The sequence below is a fragment of the Onychostoma macrolepis genome, chromosome 05, assembly GCF_012432095.1.
Source record: "Onychostoma macrolepis isolate SWU-2019 chromosome 05, ASM1243209v1, whole genome shotgun sequence".
Classification (NCBI taxonomy): domain Eukaryota; kingdom Metazoa; phylum Chordata; class Actinopteri; order Cypriniformes; family Cyprinidae; genus Onychostoma; species Onychostoma macrolepis.
The window spans coordinates 24,447,765-24,470,422 of NC_081159.1; the positions used below are offsets into that span (position 1 = coordinate 24,447,765).

General features: G+C 36.4%; 2 protein-coding genes across 3 annotated transcripts; one reads left to right on the forward strand and one right to left on the reverse strand.

Moving 5' to 3' along the window:
* Positions 1–1,785: 1,785 nt before the first annotated feature.
* Positions 1,786–19,024, reverse strand: tpcn1 (two pore segment channel 1). Of its 2 annotated transcripts, none has more exons than XM_058776092.1 (26): positions 18,890–19,024; positions 12,852–12,982; positions 12,556–12,732; positions 11,957–12,070; positions 11,732–11,862; positions 11,326–11,449; positions 11,161–11,219; positions 10,728–10,827; positions 10,483–10,599; positions 10,263–10,387; positions 10,129–10,177; positions 9,973–10,036; positions 9,782–9,826; positions 9,180–9,236; positions 8,946–8,999; positions 8,759–8,831; positions 8,560–8,667; positions 8,040–8,111; positions 7,870–7,959; positions 7,474–7,589; positions 7,341–7,387; positions 6,986–7,054; positions 6,335–6,431; positions 6,106–6,242; positions 5,936–6,016; positions 1,786–4,485 (listed from the first exon to the last, which is right to left on the reverse strand). In XM_058776092.1, the coding sequence occupies exons 1-26, from the start codon at positions 18,966–18,968 to the stop codon at positions 4,384–4,386; spliced, it is 2,418 nt and encodes an 805-aa protein (XP_058632075.1). In that variant the 5' UTR covers positions 18,969–19,024; the 3' UTR covers positions 1,786–4,383. The 2 variants fall into 2 exon arrangements, with proteins under 2 accessions (XP_058632075.1, XP_058632074.1); XM_058776091.1 differs by lacking the exon at positions 18,890–19,024 and adding an exon at positions 13,103–15,098.
* A 385-nt stretch (positions 19,025–19,409) lies between these two features.
* iqcd (IQ motif containing D) lies at positions 19,410–22,301 on the forward strand. Its single transcript, XM_058776093.1, has 5 exons — positions 19,410–19,547; positions 20,251–20,924; positions 21,054–21,287; positions 21,379–21,450; positions 22,020–22,301. The coding sequence occupies exons 2-5, from the start codon at positions 20,268–20,270 to the stop codon at positions 22,299–22,301; spliced, it is 1,245 nt and encodes a 414-aa protein (XP_058632076.1). The 5' UTR covers positions 19,410–19,547; positions 20,251–20,267.
* Positions 22,302–22,658: the final 357 nt, after the last annotated feature.

Consider the following 22,658-nt stretch of genomic DNA (forward strand, 5'->3'; position numbering starts at 1 on the left):
CACTAAATACTCATAAAACGGACATTACATGCACAGCATAACTTGGAAACATCAGCTCAATTTGATGAGCCAATAAATCTTATTGAATGTGACAGCATCCTGGCTCAAAGGAATGAGCACTGGGTTTTAATCTGGCTCTAAAAGCTTTAAGTGCATGAGAAAGTAAAACATTTTAAAGTACAAATTTTAAAATACAAAATTTAAAAAAATGGAACAGTACATAAAAACTTTTTTGGCATAGGCTACATAAAAATTAGGACTTTCCTCATATATTGACATTCAAAGTACTAATTTGTAAATTTATCAGAAATCCTTTGAATATGTTTACACTTTCACAACAAAACGCCAACCTAAAAATAATCAAAGGACTGCAGTCTCACTGCTAAAAAATAATATCTAAATAAATGATCAAAATAATGTGAAACATTCAAAATCCAATGAAATGTCCAAAATAAATACAGATAACAGCGACTGCAAGAAATGCACAGTGAAAGTGAGAGGCTGAGAATATACAGGATATTTATGTCCAGAACAAAACACTAAAAATCCCAAGCTGCGTTTCTTCTCCCTGCTGGACAATGAAATGTCTGTGTGCATGAGAACATTTAGAATTAATATACGACCGCTCTGTTTTGTTCAGTCATACAGCGCAATATGAGATGTGTAAAATCCCTCAAGCAAATTCTACCATGGCACAACGTCATGATTCAGCACAACCAGCTCATAAAAGTGGCTTGCCCAATGTGTCTACTAAAAAAAGCACAGACATAAAGTCCTGAACACATTCTGTTCCCTGTCAAATAGCATCAGCGTCTCTCCCCAGTGACTGACAGAAGAACTCAAGAGAGAAAGGAAGAGAGAAGGGAGGAAGAGGATGGGTCACAGAGGGGACAGGATGCTGGTTTGGGGGAGAGTCTGAAGGGATAAATTAGGAGCTAGCTTCAATGTACAGAGAGAACGAGTCACAAACCACCATCCCAGGCTCAGGGCTCACCCTAAGCACACTAATAATAGACTTCAGTGTGTGAGAATGTGTTTGTGTTGTAGGCAAAAACAAAAAACAATAAAACCTAAAGCAAATTGTTGTGGAGCAAGCACCCACAATCTTCACTTATTAAACTTGTATATGGCAATTTGACAAACATGTGAGTTGATTGGATCTGACATAACGACATCAAATAAACATATACAAAGCTGAAACATAATTTCTGATTAGCCTTTCTCAGTGTTCATTTTTCATCTTACCTCAGGTTGGCAGTTCATCAGTCAGGCTACAGACTGGAGGCTTCTCTGCATTTCTCTATATCTATGGTTTTAAATAGCCCATTATAAAATAAAGAATTTTTTTTTTTGAATATATTTATGTGGCATATCACTGATTTTAAAAAAGTTATTGTAATATAAATAAGACCTCCAACAAAAATACTTGATTATCTTTAAAAAGTAAGAGTTTAAATTTTGTTTAAATTATAGTTTAAATGCTTAACAAGTGCTGACTAGGTTTTTCAATTAATTTGCTTACCTTTTCATTCTTTGCCATGTCTTAGATTCATCTGCTGTATTTTCATGCATGTCGTTTTCATGATAGTTTTTTAAACACCATAGTCAATAAAAGCTATATTTTCAAAAAGAAAACAAAAGCACTTTCTTTCAACTTAAAATATAATATATAAAATATAATTAATATATACATTTTCTAATAAATAAATAAATCAGATTTTGAAAGCACTGGATAAATCCAACTAAAGGAAAGAACATACTGTACCAACATCAAAACATGGAACATTCAATTCTTTTATGGATGAATTTTAGCTAATACATTCATATTAAATCACTCTATGGGGTACGTAAGAGTTAAGTAATTATGTTTTGGTTATTTAGAACAATAACTACAGTGGAAGTCGCTTTCAATAGCTGATACCCTCAACTGATTGTCTGACATCATCACAAGCTGAACATATTACACACTCCAGAAAACATGTATCACGTTACTATCACTGGAACAACAGAGAAGGAGGAATAAATGGTTCAAAGGTGATGACAAACATAGAAAAAAATGAAACATAAGATTCTTACACGCATTACAGAGGCAGGGCCCGCTAAATGAAACAGGACGCTCATGTTCTCTGCTCTACTATGACCAATCTGACTCTGCACTGCCTCCTGCTGTCCACAAATCAGTTCGTCGGCCACACAAAATGCCTGCGAGAGAAATTAGAGAAACAAAAGCAAGTCTAACAGTGCGGAAGACTGCAACTGTCAGTTCCGTCTATGTCAATTAAATGACGCAAATAACTTTGCCACAATTGTCTTAGTATCTAGCCTACAGTGAGACAATCACAGTATAGGGAAGATGGAGTCAGAGGTGGAGAGAATGACTCAAGTGCTTTTACAAGCGTGACTTTTAGTGTAAATTAGTCGAGCTACATTCTTCCTATGCCTGTCGATATATACTTGACACTATGTGTAATCGAATATTTGAAGAATTCGTGTGACCAACTCGAACCCATTTGGAAATCTGCGTGGAGAACAGGTTTGCCAGGGGCCTGTTTCATAAAACAAGTTTACCAATAAGCCAGGCTTATTTCAGTTTGTCTGACTTATTTTGAACCGAATCAACCGACAATATGTCAGACTAATTGAAGTAAGCCTGGCTTATTCTAGTTTTATGAAACAGACCCCGGGTCTGCTAAACAAACCAGCCCAATTAGTACACAAAACTAGCCCAATTACAGCCAAAAAGGCCAGTTCCAGACTTCTGTTGGAAAACCGTGGACTTGGCAACACTTGTGGAGAAACATTTGTCGAAATTCCCAAGATCGTGACCCCACCTTTTGTCCAACTTAGCAAAAATCGGACCGGTATGATTTCATTGGAGTAAAGCACTTACATGACATTAAAAAATAAAAAATAAAATAAAATTACTGGCTGAATTAAATCAATCTTGACAGTGGGGTGACAGTAACACAAAGACAAGCTAACAAAATACATATAAAAAGACAGTTATTACAACTATTAATAAACAAAATACATAGAAGTCTCATTAAAATGTATTGTTTACTAGACCTGTTATAATACATTTAGAAAGGAATAAGAACAGAGAACTGAGACACAAGTAAACCCTACAGTATTAGAGGAGCTGGTGTGGTTTCATGTCACATATGCATCATGTTCCCTTGTGTTTGGAGCATCAAGGCTGCACATCCTACAGTGCAATTAAACGAGCAACTGGAACGAAATCACTGACATCCATGATTACCTCCAGGTTAGATACTCTAGACATGAGAGTATACAATATATGAGGATTCACATGCATTCACCCTGTTAAAAAAGCATCAAGAAAATGGCTAATAAATTAGAAAATATTGCAGCGAACAGGAGAGATGTTTAACTCAATGTAAATAGATAAATAACAGTTTTTACATGAGCAAGGCTAAATGGTATCATTTTTTCACCTATGGTTTTGCACAAAGGAAGTTTTCGGTTTGGAGACAGATCTGCGTTTACCCTGGAGAGCTGAACGGATCAAACTGGCTGTGGAATACAATTTGAGATTCTGACTGGATTTCATCCGAACTGGCCTGTCAAAATACTCTAAGCCTTACAATACTGACTCCAAACAAAGGAAATAAGAACTTTTCATATGTGACAAGACAAAAGTTTAAATGAACCGAAAGGTCCCAGGCTGGTTTTCTAATACTTATCAGTCCAAAATAAACATGTGCCTGGGAAACCGGCTCATATTGAGTAAATTGGTGGATTAATTAAAACAGATTTTTAAATACTTGCCTCTCAACTGCATTTGACATACGTTTAATCTGCATGTATATATTTATATATAACGAAAAAATAAGCCTAAGGTCCAAAGGTTCCAGCAAAAAGCAGCTTTAGTTTAAAAACAGCATTAATTTATTACTATGGTCTTTTATCTGTTGGTTAAGCAATACCTCAGACTGCTGAGAAAGAGACACAAGTCACTTAGTGCTAAAATCCTCACATTCAGTTCTGATTCATCTCCCACAGAAACATTCAATCGCCGTTCTCAGTTTGTCAAATCCATGAGAGAGTCTGAATCATTCAGGGTCATCCACCACAAGGCAAATGTCATGAGGTGCATTTCATGGAAGAAGAAGGTTCCCGGACCTAGTGCATGTCACATGATTGGTCTGCAAGCTTCCCTGATTGGCCACGGAACCTTAAGGTTTTTTTGGGGAATAAGGCTTTAAGTGAGTTCTGTGGGTCTCCATGTGGATGGAGGGAGAATGTAGTGGTCGAGGGGAACACCTGTGCTTTCCATCGATGAGAGGAAGACTGTTCTAAGGTCCCTCAGAGGTACGAGTGAGTGTGTTAGTTAACGCTGATGCAGAATTCGGAGTGTGTGAGTTAATTAATGCTGTTTATGGCACTGGCTTCAGGGCTGTCCAGTTCTCTGTGGAATGTCTCATCAGGCTGGAGGTTTGTTCTGGAATATTCCTCATACCATTCCTGTAGACAAAAAGAAACAATCTCTTTACACAAACATACCATTGCCTATCTGGAAATTCTTGTATTAAAAAGGGGGGAATTTGCAGCCAAATATATCACACTATAACTTTCCAAAACAGAACATGATATCATTGAAATAACTTTAGGTAGCATTTATTTTTCTTTTGCTGAACTTTCCAAGTTTCCACTTGGGCACATCCTTGTATAAACAGCTGTGTGATATATTACCATTTCAGACTTTCATGATTTAATTTTCTGATCCAATAAGGGAGCCATTTGTGAATGCTTTATTTAAAAATTCTGTCAATAAAGGATTAAATTAATCTGGTAACCACATCACTTTTCATGAAAACAACGTTACATTCATGTTCATTCAGACATGTGGTTCTGCCATTACAAAAAAGTAGAGCATCTTCCTATCCAGCATTATTTTAGTACCATAGCGATACTACTATAGGTTTTATTTTATATTATCCATTTTAATTTTTGCTAAAGTTTTAGTAATTTTGTGGTGTTATATATATTTAGTTTTTATTTTAGATTCAAATTTAGTTAGTAATCCTATAATCAGGCATGTAATCAGCTAGAGACAAAAAAGAACGAAAATCTGACCACGCCCCAAGTCATGCCCACAAGCCACGCCCCCAGCACTTATTATTAAAAATATATATTTTAGCACATTAAAAGATATATTTTATATTGTAATAATACATATTATTGTCCTGTAAAAAATTAAAAGCAGCATTTAATAATCATGATAACAATATAATATAATATATTATAATAAAGTACTATAATATATTATAGTAAAGTGTATAGAATTGTTATTATTAAAGTACCTGCCAAAAGTTTGGAAACATTACAATTATTAATGATTTTGAAATATATATCCTCTGCTCATCAAGGCTGAATTTATTTGATCAAAATAAAGTAAAACAAAAAACCCCAGCAATATTGTGAAATATTATTACAAATAAAAATAAAAAAAGTTTTCAATTTTAATATAAAATGTAATGTTATTCCTGTGATGCAAAGCAGAATTTTCTTCATCATTACTCCAGTTTTCAGTGTCACATGATCTTTTAGAAATCATTACAATTTATTTGACAATTTTGCTGCTTCGTATTTTGTGTGGAAATGGTGATACACTTTATTTTTCAGGACTTTTTGATAAATATAAAGTTTAATGAACAGCATTTATTTGCATTTATCAAATATATTAATTCAATTTGTCAATGCATTTTATTAAATAGAAATCATTTTAAATGTCTTCACTCACTTTTTGTCACTTTCATGCATGATGAATAAAATGATAAATTCTTTCTCTCTTTTTTTTAATTTTTTTTATTTAAAAAAACTTGGGGTTGTCCCTCAGAGTTCGGAAAATACAGAAATCCGTATTTATACAGAAAAATCACATCCCTGTTTAATAACCCTGTTTCTATCCTACCTGAATCTCCTCCTCGTACATCTTCATGCTGAGGTCACTCTTGGTACGTGACCTTCGACCCACAAACACTAATGAGGAATGCTGTGAGCAAAGACAAAAATGATCCATTACAGGTCTATCAATGTGACAAAGAAACACAAATTAGATGCTATGAACACAAACTCTGTTACCCCGCTCCGCTCCAGAGCCACACACATGTCCTGCAGTGAGCTTAGGTTGGTGATGCCCAGTGTATGTTTATACAAGTCCAGAGTCTGCAGAGCTTCAGTCTGAGACACCTCTGTCTCAAAGACAATCCCCTTTTTATCTAAAACACACACATTTTAGTATTAGATAGCTCAGTCATACCCATTTTATTAAACATGTCATCAAATGAACGGGACTCTAAACATTTAGAACCTTCTGGGTCGTCCAGCGGCTCTCTGTTCTTCCGACTGTAGTTCATCCTGAAGACAAATGCGTCTAGTATGAAGGCCACAATTATCGTCATCACAACCTGCATCACACAAAATAAGACCTGGCTGTGAGAAAATAGGTAGCTGACAACAGCAGTGGGATATTCAAGTTAACAACAACATTAAATTATTTAAACATAACAAAAATTTACGAAAAAATGTTGACTGGTTACAATGTACATTCTATAAATCATAACTTTCACATCAAAAACAAATCATATCCCACATTATTTCCTGCAGTGTTTTTAGTATTATTAATATGCTATTACAGCTTCTATTAATATTTTTAATTAGCTTTTATTATTTTGTTTTCATTTTACTTTTAGCTTTAATTTTTAATAATTTACTTATGTACTTTTTAATATTACTATTTAGGTTTACCTTTGGGTTTTTTTTTTTTCAGATTTATCTGTTTAGTCTTAGTTTTTAAAAAATAATAATTTCCAGGTAGTAAATTCTAGTTATTCTTCAACAAGGCAACAATTCTAATTTTCATTTAGCTTAAGTTTTTCATTTTAGTTCAAATGACAAATGTTCTAAATGATTTAGATTTATTTAACACACACATACACAACCAACATATACAATCCCTTACCATGGTGACAATGTAAAAGGTCATGAAATAAAGGCGACTCCAGTGAGTAGTTTGTGATGTCACACCTTCCTGTGAAAACAGCAATCAAAGACATCAAGAACTCAAGACAGATTCTCATGTATTGACTGGTTCACACAGTAGGATCCACAGGTTTCTGCTACAAACACACATTTAGAGACTTCAGCATTACTTCAGAGACACAACAGTCTGCCGACTGACATTTAATTCCAGTAAACAGCAGGGGGCACCACAGCCTCACACTAACCAAAAAATACAAACATTTTACTGGAGAAACTTCTGATATTATGACTTGTTGACTGAGCTGATGTGCATGTGTTTTTGTATTTACACTCACCATAGTGATGTACCAGTTGTTCACCACAGTTAACTCAAAAAGAGTGACTGAAAGGTGGCAGAGAGAAAAGTTACAAAAGCTATATGCTGACATGAGAAGAGTGTGTATATATATAGTGTGTGTGTGCACATACCAAAGCTGCTTAGGATGTTATTGAAGTTATTGAGATAGTAATATCCCTCCTCTAGAATGGTCCGGTTGCCAATGGTCTGATTTATCTGGCGATATGAGTCAGCAACAGTGCTAGTGCTTTGAGAGACACACACACCAAAAGACATTATTCACTGAGAATAATTTATAGCTCATTTTTGCAGCTTGATCACTACTGATCACTAAGTTTCATAAAGATTCTTCAAAATTGCTCCTTTTGTTTTGCACAGAAGAACACGTGTACATGAGGGGCATGAAGAGTGAGTAAATGACGGTAGACAATGTTAAATTTATAAAGTGTTTAGGTTTATGGTGATATTCAGTCTGTATTGATTTTCGTAAAACAAGAAACACATTTATGGTGATTAAAGGAACTTACTTGCAGCAGTTTGGATAAATAACATCAGCAAAAAACTCCATTCCAACGATGGCAAAAGAATAATAGAAGATAATCAGAGTCAGACCTAGACTACAGAGACAGAGAGAGGGTTGTGTGAGAACAGCCTTCATCTGTAAGTAATGAGATGAAATGGATTATTATTTCTGTACCTGGCCATACGCGGGAAGAGTTCAAACATTGTGTCCAAAACGTTACGGTAGCGCTGTTTAATTTTAAACAACCTTGACGAGACATAGGGAAAAAGACTGTTAAAAAGGAACATATCTGTTTCTATCTGTAGCTATGACTGTTGAAAAAAAGACAAAGTTAATATTAAGAACAAAAGATTACAATTGAAATTACATTGCAGACTTCATCTACAGTGGGGTAAAACCGTCTGAGACCTCCGGTGAAATTGCTTCTGTTTTGCACTTTTCTAAATTATATATTAAATTATTAAATTAAATTTATAAATATATTAGTTACATATTAAATGTAATATATTAGTTACATCTGAATTAGGTTTTTGAATAAATCTTTATCTATAAATGTTCAGAATAATATAGTATTCTCATATTCGCAAATCATTTAGAAAAAAAAAGAAAAAGGTTTAAAATAAATGGCTACAGCTAAATGCAAACTATACAAACCGATATTCATTAAAACACACACACAAATAAGTACACATACCGGAGGAGCTGAAAAGGTCTCAACACCACAATGAAGTAGAATGGCTCCATGTCAAAGGCCAGAGCAATTAATCCCAGAAAGGCAAAGACCGTTACTGAGAAATCAAAGCTGGAAATAGAAACACACACCCAGAGGTGATGCAGTGTGTATGTGTGTGTGTGTGTGTGTATATTGTATGAATGCTTGTGTGTGTACCTACAGGTTCCACCCTGAGCTGAAATATGTCAAAGGACCAAGGCCTGTGATCTTCAACAAGACCTCAATTCCATAAACTTCATTCCACAGACACATCAGCAGGAGGTAAATAAAAAATTTAAAAAAAGTTTACAATTTAATTGAAACATTCAGATTTACTAGTGATTTCATTTTAAACAATTTCCACCTACTTGTCAGGAAAATAATGTAACTCCATGGGACAACACGAGTCCATGAGACGCCATCTGTGAGAAGAGAAGAGCTGCTTGAGAGCCAAATTCAATTGGGTTCACACAGAGAAAACAACTATTTCGCTGTTTCCTGTGTTTACAAGCGTTTCTGAATGGTGAATTCAAAGAATTATCTGGAACTGCAACACAGCTGCAGCAAATGCCCTACTGTTCCATTACTCAAGAAGATCTTACCATTTAACATGTTTGTCTCCACTAGGATCCAGATGCCATTAATTGCTACTACCAGATCTGTAACAGGTCAATCATGAAAAACAGTTCGAATCATTAGAAATAATGGAATGAATATACTTTAGTCCAGTACACTTGAGTTTAAAAGTTGAGTCAGATTTTTGAAAGAAATTAATAAATTTTTCAGCATCAATTTGATCAAAAGTGACAGTAAAAACTAAATATTTTTAAAAAGTAAATGCTGTTGATTTGAACTATCAGAAAAGTATATCATATATCGCAAAAACTCAGCAGCACAACTGTTTTCAGACACTGATACTAATAAGAAATGTTTCTTAAACACCAAATCAGCATATTAGGATCATGTGACACTGAAGACTGGAGTAATGGCTGCTGAAATAGATTCAAATAGAAAACGTTTTCACAATATTACAGTACAGTATATAATAATGAGTACTGCAAGAATATCAGACAAATTTGAACTTTTAAAATACAAGTTTTTCTATTAACCTACAAGCTAATGGGTTCCAATGAGCATTGATAAGGTTTTGTATGTTAATGTCTAAAGGGTTAATACAAGAAGTTACTTAAAGATTTGAACTTACACATTGCATATTGGAAAGCTTTGGATTTCACAAGTAAATTGATTCCTGTTAAAAAAGAATAATGATCATACAAAGGAAGTATTATGGAAGAAAATATTTGATCCAAACTAGTCTTGTCATTGTGAGCGGATCATTAAACTCTAAAATTCTGTAACTAATGCAAATCGAATCAACACGATAAATACAAAGACCTTTGAAGATGAGGAATGCTGTACGAGGAAGATCATCAAACCAGTGCTCTCCACTCCGTCGAGCCTGCAACACACATACACACCAGATGTTCCAGCTCAAGAGGGTTTAACAAACACCCAGGGAGTAGAATCATGTGACAGTGTGTGAAATCTGACCTTCCATTTGAGCCCGATCACTTCATAAAACTTATAAAAGTCCTGGAGACTAAAACACAAGCACAAACGCACCTTAAGAACTCATCATCTGCGAAATCGAAAGAACATGAGCACATACGAGTGAATGCATGTACCTCAGCATGGTTGCTCCTGAATGGTTGAGGGCTTTGAAAGTCAGGAAACGATCCCGTGCTGTCATTCGTGGACGATAGAATCGCATCAGTCCATCAAACTGTTTTAAACACACTCCATCTGGCCTCTAAATAAATGTAGATTCATCACACTCACATTCATCCATAAAGTACACAAGGCTTCAGTCCTGAAATATCAGGAGATGTGATCTGTAAACCTCACCTGCCGACTAACCAGCAGCTGGAAGGCGTGCTCTATGGCGGATCGCTTGTGTAGAAGAAGAGATTTGAATTTCATCTTCTCGACTCCATTAAAGGTGTCAAAAACTACCGCCAGGAGCTGTGAAGCAAAAATTCAAAGTAAAGCCTAGTTCACAATGCACCAACAGATAATGCTGTCAAAATGAAACTATAAAGCACTATAAATCCTTTAAAATGAAAACTGATTTATTGTCATTCAATACCGACCAGATTCATGATGAAGTAGAGCTCGATGGACAGATACACAATGAAGAAAATGCATGACCAACGATTCTTTGAATACGCTGGCATCATCACATCTGGAAAACTAGTGAAGAAGAAAGATGTGTCAATCTACTAAAGACTCTGAGGTTACTTCATTATTAATCATTTAGCAGACACCTTTTTTAATTCAAAGTGACTTTTATTACATTTTTAACACTGACAGTCTGACTATAGTGACCTGGGGTTAAGTTCTTTGCTCAAGGACATAATGATAATAGAGGATCAGAGAAATTCTCCAGTTCCCCCTCAAGGAACTGAACTGATAACATTTGGATTACTACTGCTGTTACAGGAAGACATGAAACAACCCCACTGAGGCCCAGAGTCATGTAATCTTAAGTAGGATGCGTGCAGCACAGCGAGGGTACATACTTACTTTGCAGTGGTCAGAAGGACAAAGAGACTCACAATGCTATTCTCCAGTGTGCTAAAATACTGTTGAGAGAAAGAAAAGAATCTATGAGTTTGTGTGTGAGAGAGAGAGAGAGAGAAAATACAAGGGTGTGGAAAACAAAGGTGAGTGTGTGATCGAAGTACTAACAGGGTCGGCTGTGTTGGCTGAGAACAAACAGAATCCTAGGATGGCAAAGATGACCATGAAGAAAAGCAGCAGCAGAAGAATATCAATGAAGGGAGGAAGAGACTGAAATATCTGCCTCAGGTTTCTGAGGGACGACAGAAACAGAGATACAGAGTCAGAACATCACATTTTATCCAGTCAAGGACATGCTTTACAATAATATACCCATTGATACATAGACTTTTAGTACTTAGTTTTGTGTAAAATCACTGTAACACAAGGCCTCGGAGTGGCTTGTTGCATGGATAAGATATCAAAACTTTTAATTAAAAAATAATGTGAGTAGTAGTGGTAATAATTATACATTTTTTATTTAATAACAATTACTAAATAATTGTAAAATATTATTATGATTTTGGAAGCATGCCTGCGAACCGCTCCACAGTAACGGCAGTCCACCAGAAAGATTGGCCGCAGGGCTCTTGTTACACGCAGGTGAGATGTCTGCCGGACTAAGACCACAATTGCCTCGATGAATTGAATAAACAGGACACATGTCTGAAACGCACAAAAATCAGAGAAGATAAAATGATTCTTCAGCTGAGACAAAATTAACCATTGTTGAGGCAGTGTATTACAAAAATGTACACACCTTTACCATGGTCCTCTTATGTCGTATAAAGGTGTGAAATCCAAGCCATCGGAGCTTCATGCACAACTCAAAGCCCACCATTGCTAACACCAGTAACTCCAGTGTCGCATGAACCTGACAGAAACGAAAATAAACACCTTAAAGTGTTTGTACACTAGTATATACTCTTGTTCATGTAATTGTAAGCCACAAGCATTTACAACATTTACATGTTTTTTACACATTCACATACATACACTATCATTCAAAAGTTTGGGGCTGGTAAGTTTTTTTGTTTTTTAAATGTTTTTTGAAAGAAGTTTCTTATACTCACCAAGGCTGCATTTATTTGATCAAAAATACAGTTAAACAATAATATTGTGGCATTTCATTGCAATTTAAAATAACTGTTTACTATTTTAATATAATTTAAAATGTAAGTTATTCTTGTGATGCCAAAGATGGATAAATAGAAAAAGCATGTATTTGAAATAGACTTTTTGTAGCAATGTAAAAGTCTTTACTGTCACATTTAAACAACTTAATGCATACTTGCTGAATCAAAAAACTTAAAAATTTGAATGGTAGTGTATGCACATAGTGAAGAAGAAGTCACATACATAGACGTCCAAGCGGAGAAAGGGGACGGCAGGGGCCTCTGAGAGGGACAGAAGCATGAGTAACACCGCAGTCAGCAGCTCCATCACATAGAAAAGGTGATTGTGAGCAAACAGGTAGGCACTGAGCGCATGGGCATTTCGAGGATGAGTGAAAAACTTGTCGTTATTCTCTCCCTCCTGAAGACAAACACAGACAAATTGGCAATGGAGGATTATTATTAGTCTTAAGTGTGTGCGTGAGATCATCTGCATCTATTTTACTGCTTCACTGAGCATATGGAGGTTCAAAAGGTGACCTGCAGGTATATTGCTGCTTCCTGGTAGTTCATTTCCCAACTCTGCTGCAAAGAATTCTGGGCCCTGGGGTCTGGTGCTCCTGGGGTCGGAATGACAACATTATTCACAACATCATAATTTCCTGCCCCATCTGTGTAGAGAAGAAAAAAAAACTATTAAATGATGATTCACGATATAAATTAAGCATTTACGTTCAGATACAGCAGTACTTGAGCCAGGTGATTTTATATACCACTTTTAAATAACATACCGACAGATGCAAACTGCTGGCAGAATGAGGATGTTTGCACTGGCCGATCATGTGTCAGTCCAGTCATGTTGTCAAATGTACTACTGATTTCCATGACAGCCCCTGTAATCGGCCCCACGTCCCAGGAGTGATTCAGACAGAGAGCATGTCACTGGTCAAGCAGTTTTTAGCACTGCAAGGGTAAATTATCAACAATGCACTCGCACATGCAAGTTTCATTGTGCCAGCTGCAGCTGCTGTGGCCAGCGGTCCGAAAGCAGAACAGAATCCTGTGGTGATGTTCACGATTCCTCAAAAGATGACACGGTTTTCCAAAAAATAAATCGGGCCAAAGCTCCTTTAAGAGTCTACATCTCTCTCTGCACCTTCACACACAATCATTTCATTGTAACGTTTGTTAAGACAGACAAGAAAACATTTGGTAATAATGTGTTTCTAAGTTAAAAGTAACAAAATAAACGACACAAAATGTCTTTTGTTGGCAAAAATGTGGGAAATATGCTCAAATGAGGGTCCTACAACGTTATGCTACTAAAAAAGGTTGATTAGACAACCTTACAGATTAAAGTGACAAGTTAAACAAATTAGTAATGTTGTATATTACTACGACATTCAAAAAAATCAAAAACTGATTCAAAGAATCAAATACTGAAGAAGAAAAATACTATTAATAAAATGTGAATACATTTTAATGCACTCCAGACTAACTCAAAGCTGGTTCCCAAAACACTACACTCATTATTCCAAACATTTCATCGCTGAATCCCAAATAGTTCCATAAGGATTGTGCCCTGGACTTGTCCTCTCTCTCTTTCAGAGGATGTGCGAGCAGGAAACACCACTGATGGTTCAGAGGTCACAGTATACCTGAGCAGTCGAACAGATTGTCCAGTGGATTTTCTCAAGCATCAGTTCAAAGCACAATGACAACATCCTGTAGATCCTCGGAGCTGCTTCCTCTGACACCAGTCCCCTTTCCAGCTATCCCCATCAGTCTCTTGGTAATAGCCTCCCTTCTTCCACGTCATCTTCTGTTTCCTGTGCTATGTCCTCTATATCGGATCCATTTTAGTACCTTTCTTTCTTCAAGCTCAAAAACACAGCTAGCCTTTGAGATGGATGGCACTGCTTAACAAACCTACCACGCTGAGAGCTTCATTTGGGAACTAAAAAGTTTCAATTCATTTTTTCGATCTATACTTACCGTTGCTGCTTCTAAGCAATAAATATGACTCTCTTTCAAATGATCTGTCAGGCCACAGTCTGGTAATTTAATGGCGCACTAATTAAATCACAAACAGCTAAGAGCTTTTAGTTTGCCCAAACACAAGCTGATTGAATGAGTTACTTCATTGCGGTTCATTGACTCACAGCTGTCTGTAAACAGCTCTCAGTGAATACGCACATGACAACAACAGTGTTGGTTTTGCTCGGTCTAATCAATAGGTTCCTGGCAGAGCAAGAGTGAACAAGAGAGACACAGACAGCACTGATAGCAGGTTTCTTTTCAGGTCCAGTTCTACTTAGAGCAAATCCAGATTTCCTTCAAACACAAAAAAAAAAAAAAGAAAAAAACCGACTGATGATCAGAGATGGGTCCTGGTTGTTTCTAAAAGCACAGCTTTTAAAATGTCCAAACAATCTTCACCATGACAACAAAATAACTTTTTGAGACAGCAGCTTGAGGCAGAATGAGGAAGCAAAGGCATCTGATATTCACGTCAGCTTCTTTCTTTTAAAATTAATTGACAGTTATCCTGGAACCAAAAGGAAAGACCGTGTTCCTACATCCTTTTTTTGTTTCCATGAAGAATCTTCTTGGCTAACTAAACAAACATGCTAAATCCCAAAATAGTGCCACAGTTTACACTCAGGTGCTCCAAATATTCAAACGTCCAGCTCTCATCACAACCAAACAGTTTTGACACAAGGCCACAGACTGCTTGCGTGCAGGATGGGAGAGGACGGGGGCCACAAACAGCGCTGTATCTGTCATAAGGCTGACACAGCATTTTAACTGTGTCTGTGTGTGTGCATGTGGTACAAAGGCTGGTATGCTACTGTATTGGACACTTAAACACATGACCATTGGGGTTGGGAAACTTCACTTAAAGTGACAGTACTACATAGTGTCGTCCTCCAAAAACTGACCTGGCAGAAATAGTATATTGGTTGTTGAGTCATATGATGGTTGTTAATATTTTCAGCAATAAACAATACCACACAATAGCACTAGGGTGCAGCATTTCCTCAATGATTTTTAAACCACTTACACCAATACACCGAAAGTCTCTCAAATGAACTTCTGTCTACAAACGACACACATTTATGTCTTTACACAGTTTTATGCTGTTCAGAGTTGGCATGAATGCATTTACACAAAAATGCATTTACACATTTATGCAGCTGTATAGTTTGATAGTAGGGGCTGACGTGGGTCAGCCCAGGTGAAAAAAAAAGTACACTTCCATAATATACTTAAAGTGCTCTATTTTCGGGCACTAATTTTGAACTTAATATACTAAAAATGATCCTTTAGTACTTCTTAAGATAAACTTAAGATCAACTAAGTGTACTCAACTGTGCTATTTTGATACACCATGAATATGAACTAAAATGTGCTTTTAACATACTATCTTTGTATTTAAAAATTTATTTAGTTACCACTTGTAGTACACTTGAACCCATCTTTCATACACTAGTACACTCAAGTGCATTACAAATGGTAACTAAATAAATTTTTTAAATACAGAGATTGAGTACACTTAGTTGATCTTAAGTTTATCTTAAGAAGTGCTAAAGACTAATTTTTAGTATATTAAGTGCAAAATTAGTGCGCGAAAATAGAGCACTTTAAGTACATTATGGAAGTGTACTTTTGTTTCACCTGGGAGAGCAAGCAAAATTTAGTATGACTTTTTTTTTTGTGCCATTGCGTCTTCACACTGAATTTTGAGCAGGCACAAAGCAGCCTTAACTTAGCTGTACAAAAAGGTATTTTACTAAAAAACAGAAGCCAAATTGCGCTATAAACTGTATCCAAAGGTGAATCTGTTTTTCAGAAGGAAAAATGCCTCACATAGCAGTTATGTTATATTTGCAAAGACTGGCAAGTTATATGGCATATATGCCAACTTGATGTACTTGAATATTTCACTGTAACTTTTTGTTTATTTGTAATTTGATGATTAAATCCTAACTGATATTTGTGAAAAATGTAACAACTTCAACCACACGTCCAATTGACTCTTTCTACATAAAAATAAGTTCTCTTTTACAATGTGTTGCAGGTGGAATTATTGTTTTCAATCAAAAGTAATCAAAAAACATATTTTATTTGATGACATCATGATTAAATCTAGCACCCTCAATGACATGATCCGCCACCGATGACAGCCGCAGTGAACACAGCTGAGCATTATAAACTTCAAACTCCAGCACTGAAATCACTGTTCATTATAACACACACTAATGAAATTAAACTCACTCTCAACAATTCCTCTGTATTAGATACATTTCCACATTTTTCTCCATTTTCAACATTACAAAAGCTTTTATAAAGCAGTGTGGGAAAAAACAGCCCAGCTCTACTAAAACTATCAATTCTGCCTATGCAGAAGGCCTACAAATCATCTCTCAGCGCATTAGCAGTGTCAACAATGAAGTCAACAATGATGAAAAGGCTTGACTGCAGAGCCCTCTAGAGTCAGTGCTTGGAACTCACACCATTTAAATGGCCATCTTGCCTTCCCCACTGTCACACAATGCATGTCTGTGGTCACAATCAAGGAGAAAGAGGGTTAAAGATCAGGCTTCAAGTCAACCAGGGCCTGTAGTATCTCAGCAAAATGTAATGATCAACATTCCTGTAACACTATGACTATTTAATGGACTGATATATATATGTATGTGTGTACTGCGTTAGGCTATCCGAGACTTGTCATAGCACTTGCATGTTGTTGCACTTTTGTTGGTTTTGATTGCTTCTATTGTCCTCATTTGTAAGTCGCTTTGGATACAAGCGTCTGCTAAATGACTAAATGTAATGTATAAATCTGTGTGTGTGTGTGTGTGTGTGTGTGTGTGTGTGAAGAGTTCATTTGCAAAACGGATAACTCCGCTTTTATTAATATTCATAAACCATGTTTTATATATATATATATATATATATATATATATATATATATATATATATATATATATATATTATTGTGTTATGTTTGGAGTGCAGGATTTAAAAAACATGATTTTTAAACAGTTATCTATTTTTGCAAATGAACCATAATATGAGTTCAGATGCAAAAACGCCACCTCCGTCAAAAATTAGATAATGACATTGAGCGAATGCTTACTGCACATAGTACACGTTCAACGAATATTTTCGCTTCAAATCCTCTAAATCCCAGCGTCAACCCATTCATAAATATCGGTTTGTTGGCAAAAGCCTCTAAACGCCACTTCCCTTTGGCGGCAAAAGCCGCTATGTTCCGAGAACCAATCAGAAGGCGCGAATCGAATCATATGATTTCGAGCGGTTTGAGGAGCCGGTTTTAGCCGGTTTTAGATTCAGATTGAGATTTTTAACATAAAAGATGGAGTACGATGAAATGGATGAGCCTGTCTTACTGACATTGAATAGCAGAAGAAAACGTTATTTACCTCAAAACTCTGCCCGTTATAAGGCAAAAAAAAGTAGATACAGTGGAAATGGCTCGGTCTCAAGTGTAGCATGCATTCTTAACAGTTTTTCGTGCAGTGCGGTTACTTTGAAGGAATCTGATTTATTATACATCAAACAACAGCTCTATTTCACAAACGACAAAGTCAAACAAGATGCCATTCTTCTCTCTCATATGGATGTTATGCCAGATGTATGTATTTTAATGCATTTTTAATGTTGGGTTGTTTGTGAAACGTCTGTTTTTTGTTGTTAAAATAAACATCCTGCCATTTTGTGCCATTGTGGTTATACTGTGTGAATCTTTTTTTATATATTTTCGGGGGATTTTTGCCTGTATTCAGATAGGGTTTCTAGTTGCATCTTTAGTGATTTTTCAACTAGGCCTATTTACTGTCTTGTCCCAAAGAGGTGGATTTAGAGGTTTTTGCAAAAAAAGCACAAGTGGATTTAGCTGGTTTTGATCAATGGATTGTCTAAAGTGAGATTTTTGAAAAAAAGTTATTTTATTCACAAACTAATTACCTTATCATTACCTTTAAAATGAAACTACTAAGCCTGATCATAAGAGCCTGATAAAAAATGCTCATTTAAAAGAAAAGAAGTCTGATGGATTTAGAGGGTTTTGCATCTGAACTCTTCATATATATATATATATATATATATATATATATATATATATATATATACACACACAATGAATTCTGATGTTAACAGATTTTAACAAGAAATATATATATATATATATATATATATATATATATATTAATTCGTTTAAATACGTCTAAAATAATTCTAATCTTGTTAATGTCATACGTAAAAATATGCAATGCTTCACCGTGGCATCTATATATTTGGGGTCCGTCGCATTAAAAAGTTTGAAACCCTACAGTATCTGACAGCTCAGGCTCGGGAGAGAGAAGTCACTGCCAGAAATCATGAAGGGTGCTGCTGCACACAGAGCGCTGAATGCCTAATAAATGCCTTAAAGACGTGTACTGGCCTGCACGCAGTCCTGTTCTGCCAGCAGTGAAGCTCAGGTAACTGCAGGTGACCTAACATCATAAGCGTCAGCCGAGTATGGAGTAACATGAACACAATCTACTCACTCTCATCTTCCTCCAGCAGCCCGCTGCTCGTATCGTCCCAGGTCAGAATCAGCGGCACGTCGTCGTCCCCCTCCGCCATCCCGCGATGAGAGGACCGCAGTTTAGGGGACACAGAGTCTGTTTGGCCAATAAACTGACCTTTCGGTGCTGCAGAAAAACTTTAACACTGGACACACGACACGGCACGAGTTACAGAAACCGCTTTATTGTCCCTGGACACCAAACTGAGCGACTTTATGCTAAAATGTGTTTTAAATCAACTTTGACCATGTAAGTTAAACGAATCATTATTAAAACCGTAACAGAGCCTGTCTGTTTACGTCTTTATCTTTGCGTGCTATTAAAATACCAATGCAAGCGCAAAGCATATTGCGTATTTCCAACTAATAGAAAAAGAATTTAACTTTCGAAGGCAGAAAAATACGATTTAATCGAGTTTGTAACATTATAAATAAAAGAACCGCCGCCGTCAAGCAGAAGGGTTTGACGTTACGTCTTTTTACGACAATGTCGTTTTCGGCCGCAGGGATGGAACAGCTGAAGTGTCACAATAAAAGCCACGGAGTGAAAATGTGTCTCATGACAAACATATTAAGACATTCAGTGATAATATGAGGTTTATGAAATGCATGCAGGGAAAATGTATCTATATACACGTGTAAGTAAATCACGAATGAGATTTCTTATTGTGTTTGTTGCTAGAGTGGGAAGTCACTGGGATCATAACGTCATGCCACCGGTTGTCACAGCAACTGGTATACATAACATCAGAGTGTGTTTACATTCATACAGATTTCTACAAACAAGAGTAATAGCACGGTAATGTACAACATGTCCAGGGAGAGCAAAATTGTTATTGTTGTGCGTTATTGTTTATGAGTTCTTTAGACGTTTAGATGTTAAGCGCTAAGTGTTTCGTTGTCTGCAATTAATAGGAATAGAAATAGAAATGGCCGATACGATAAAATCGAGAAATATTTTAAAAAATCTAGTTTTTAACACATGTAAGCTTTGTAATCATATTGGTTTAATGCATTTTGAAAAAATAAATAAATAAAAAAAATTACAATTCCCTACAAAGATATTTTCTCTTTTTTTAAATCATGTAAAATGTATTTAAAATATCATGGTTTAATGCTTTTTTGAAAAAAAATAAAGTTACAATTCCCTACGAAGATCTTTTTTTAAAATCGTGTTAAATGTATTTAAAATATCAAAATGAATTAGAGCTTTTTATATTTTAAGTAACTTTAAGGATTCAGACTCTTATATCTCCTCCCTTCTCTATTTAAATAGCCTACGTCTTTCAAAGACATGTTCACCTCTTTAATGTTTTAAAAATTGATTGTTTTCTCTCTCAGAATCATAGAAACCTCTAATGATGGGCTCAAAGTCAGAGGCCGTCCCTCCTGAAGACAGACTATCAGATGCAGCCACCCTTCCAAACAAAACTAAAGCAGACTACTTAAAGACCATCAACCCCTCCAGGAAGACACTGTCATCTCTGGAAGCAAAGCTTATATTTGGGGTACTAGATGAGTGCATTCATCAGATGGAGATAGTCTCTCTTCTACCCACTTTGCGGAGCTCTCCAGAAGCACTTTCCCAGAGTCTTGGAGAGGAGGTGGTCCCTGCCCTGATTGAGCACCAGAGGCTTGGGGAAAAGTACCAAGCTATGGTGCTTGATGGGAGCTTTGAACAAATTGAACTAAAGGAACAATTAGTTAAATCGACAAAAGCAGTTCAGGACTCCTTTCGTAACATTATGCGGCTACTCAAGGCAGCTCCGACCACAAGGGAGGTGCTAAAAGGCAAAGAACCCAACACAGGGGGAGAGATGGAGTCTCAGAAACTGAAAGATGGCCTGTGTGAGTTGAGAGAGATTGTTTTGGAGAGGCTTCTCACTACACCTGCAGAGGAGAGAGAACGCAGAGAGATGATGCTTGAAGTCAGTCTACGTCACTCTGCCAACCAGGAGCTGATAGACTCACTGGAAAAAGAGGTTGCCAGTGCAATAAAGGACAAGGATACAGAGGTCAGCAGCATGATAAGAAACAAAAATTTTTATAAAGTTGACAGTATGAATGAGTTCTTCAAACTACTTGGTCTCATTCTCTCTACACCCCCCGCTTTCTTTCTTTCTCTGTCTCTTGCTCCTATTTAGATCTCCACGTTGAATAATAAAGTGCAACAGCTGAGAAGCTCACTGCATCAGATGGAAAAAGGTTTGGAGGACTTCATCGTCCGAACTCAACAGGATGCTGAGAAACAGAGCCAGTCAGACACAAAAACTTCAGAGGGGAAGACAGCTCGTTTGCAGCAGGAGGCCAGTCAACTGAGAGCTCAGCTCAATAATGAGACTGCAGAGGACAGAGAGAGAGAACTGGTGCTGCGAAAGGTGTATTTATGCACATTTAAGTATTATTCATTAAATTAGTGTGCATGGGTATAGATATTTTGTTGTAAATGTTGCTGGTTTGGATTTGCAGAAAAAATACAAGGAGGAAACCGAGATTGATAACTGGATCCAGAAATATGATACTGAAATTGGAGAAAAACAGGTAGACATTAATCTGACATTTAATGATGTTGATGCAGTTTCATTTTCAGATGTATTTGCAGATACCGTTCAAACATTTGGGGTCAATATGATTTTTCTTGGGCAAAAAAACTTCAAAAAGCATCAACTGAACAAAAGTGACAGCAAAGACATTGTTTCAAAAAAAAAAAAAAATGCTGTTCTTTATTCATCACACAAAAAAGTATGATAGATTCCACAAATAATAATAATGTGAAATGTTTCTTGAGCACCAAATAAGTATATTAGAATGATAATTTATGAAAGATCACGTGACACTGAGGACTGGAGTAATGATATTGAAAATTCAGCTTTGCCATCACAGGAATAAATGACTTTTATTCAATATGTCACACCCCATCTTCATGTTTTAATAGCAAATACATCAACACAAAAAAGAAACTTGCAGATTTGAGAGAATTGTTGAACGTGTGTGACCAGAACACTCAAATTACTTCTCAATTGTCACTGTGTAAATGTATTTAAAAATGTAAATGTTGTCGTCTTTATGCACATGTGCATTTGATTTTGTATGTCTATATGTGTGACTAGACAGAATTGGAGGAAATGACACGCATGTATGAAGCAGACATGGCAGAGCTGACAGCACTGGAGGAACATTCTGCAGTTCTGGACCTGGAGTATTCCCAGATTATGGAGGAGCGACAGGAGGCTCAGAAGCAGCGGGAACAACAGGAAAGAGAAAGAGAGATGCAGAGCCAAGCTGCGACTGTCATTCAGGCCCACTGGAGAGGCTTTCGTGTACGCAAGGCCATGAAGGCCAACGCAAAGCCCAAGAAAGGGAAGAAAGGAAAGGGGAAAAAAGGGAAATGAAAGAAAGCAAGACATGAACGCATAGTGCAAGATTATCAACAATATTATTTATGTTATTAGATAAATAAAATAGAAAAAACCCACTGTGACTGTGTTCACATTCCTCTAGAATACACTGCACAGTTTTTGACCAGATATTTGCCCTGATTTGAGTCGATGCTAGCTGCTAAAAGTCAGAACAAGTCTGCAGATTTTGGCCAGTTATTCACAAAACATTGCATAGTGTATAATGGGCTCAGATTCCATCCAGTAGGATATCACACATTTGATATTTTGAGCTGATCTGTTGTTTTTATTTGCAAGTGTACGATGTCTTGTGTTTTCAAATCTGTTCAGATTTTGAAAGTTGTCTAGTGT

Bases quoted from the DNA above. Each gene is read 5' to 3' on its own strand.
- tpcn1 (XM_058776091.1), bottom strand. From the start codon at position 13,196: ATGGAAATCAGTAGTACATTTGACAACATGACTGGACTGACACATGAT. The intron at 11,450-11,731 runs GCATGCTTCCAA...GTCGTCCCTCAG, and splicing joins TACTGTGGAGCGGTTCGCAG to AAACCTGAGGCAGATATTTC. The intron at 9,237-9,781 runs GTAAGTTCAAAT...GACCTGTTACAG, and splicing joins AGCTTTCCAATATGCAATGT to ATCTGGTAGTAGCAATTAAT.
- iqcd (XM_058776093.1), top strand. From the start codon at position 20,268: ATGATGGGCTCAAAGTCAGAGGCCGTCCCTCCTGAAGACAGACTATCA. The intron at 20,925-21,053 runs GTCAGCAGCATG...GCTCCTATTTAG, and splicing joins TAAAGGACAAGGATACAGAG to ATCTCCACGTTGAATAATAA. The intron at 21,288-21,378 runs GTGTATTTATGC...TTGGATTTGCAG, and splicing joins GAGAACTGGTGCTGCGAAAG to AAAAAATACAAGGAGGAAAC.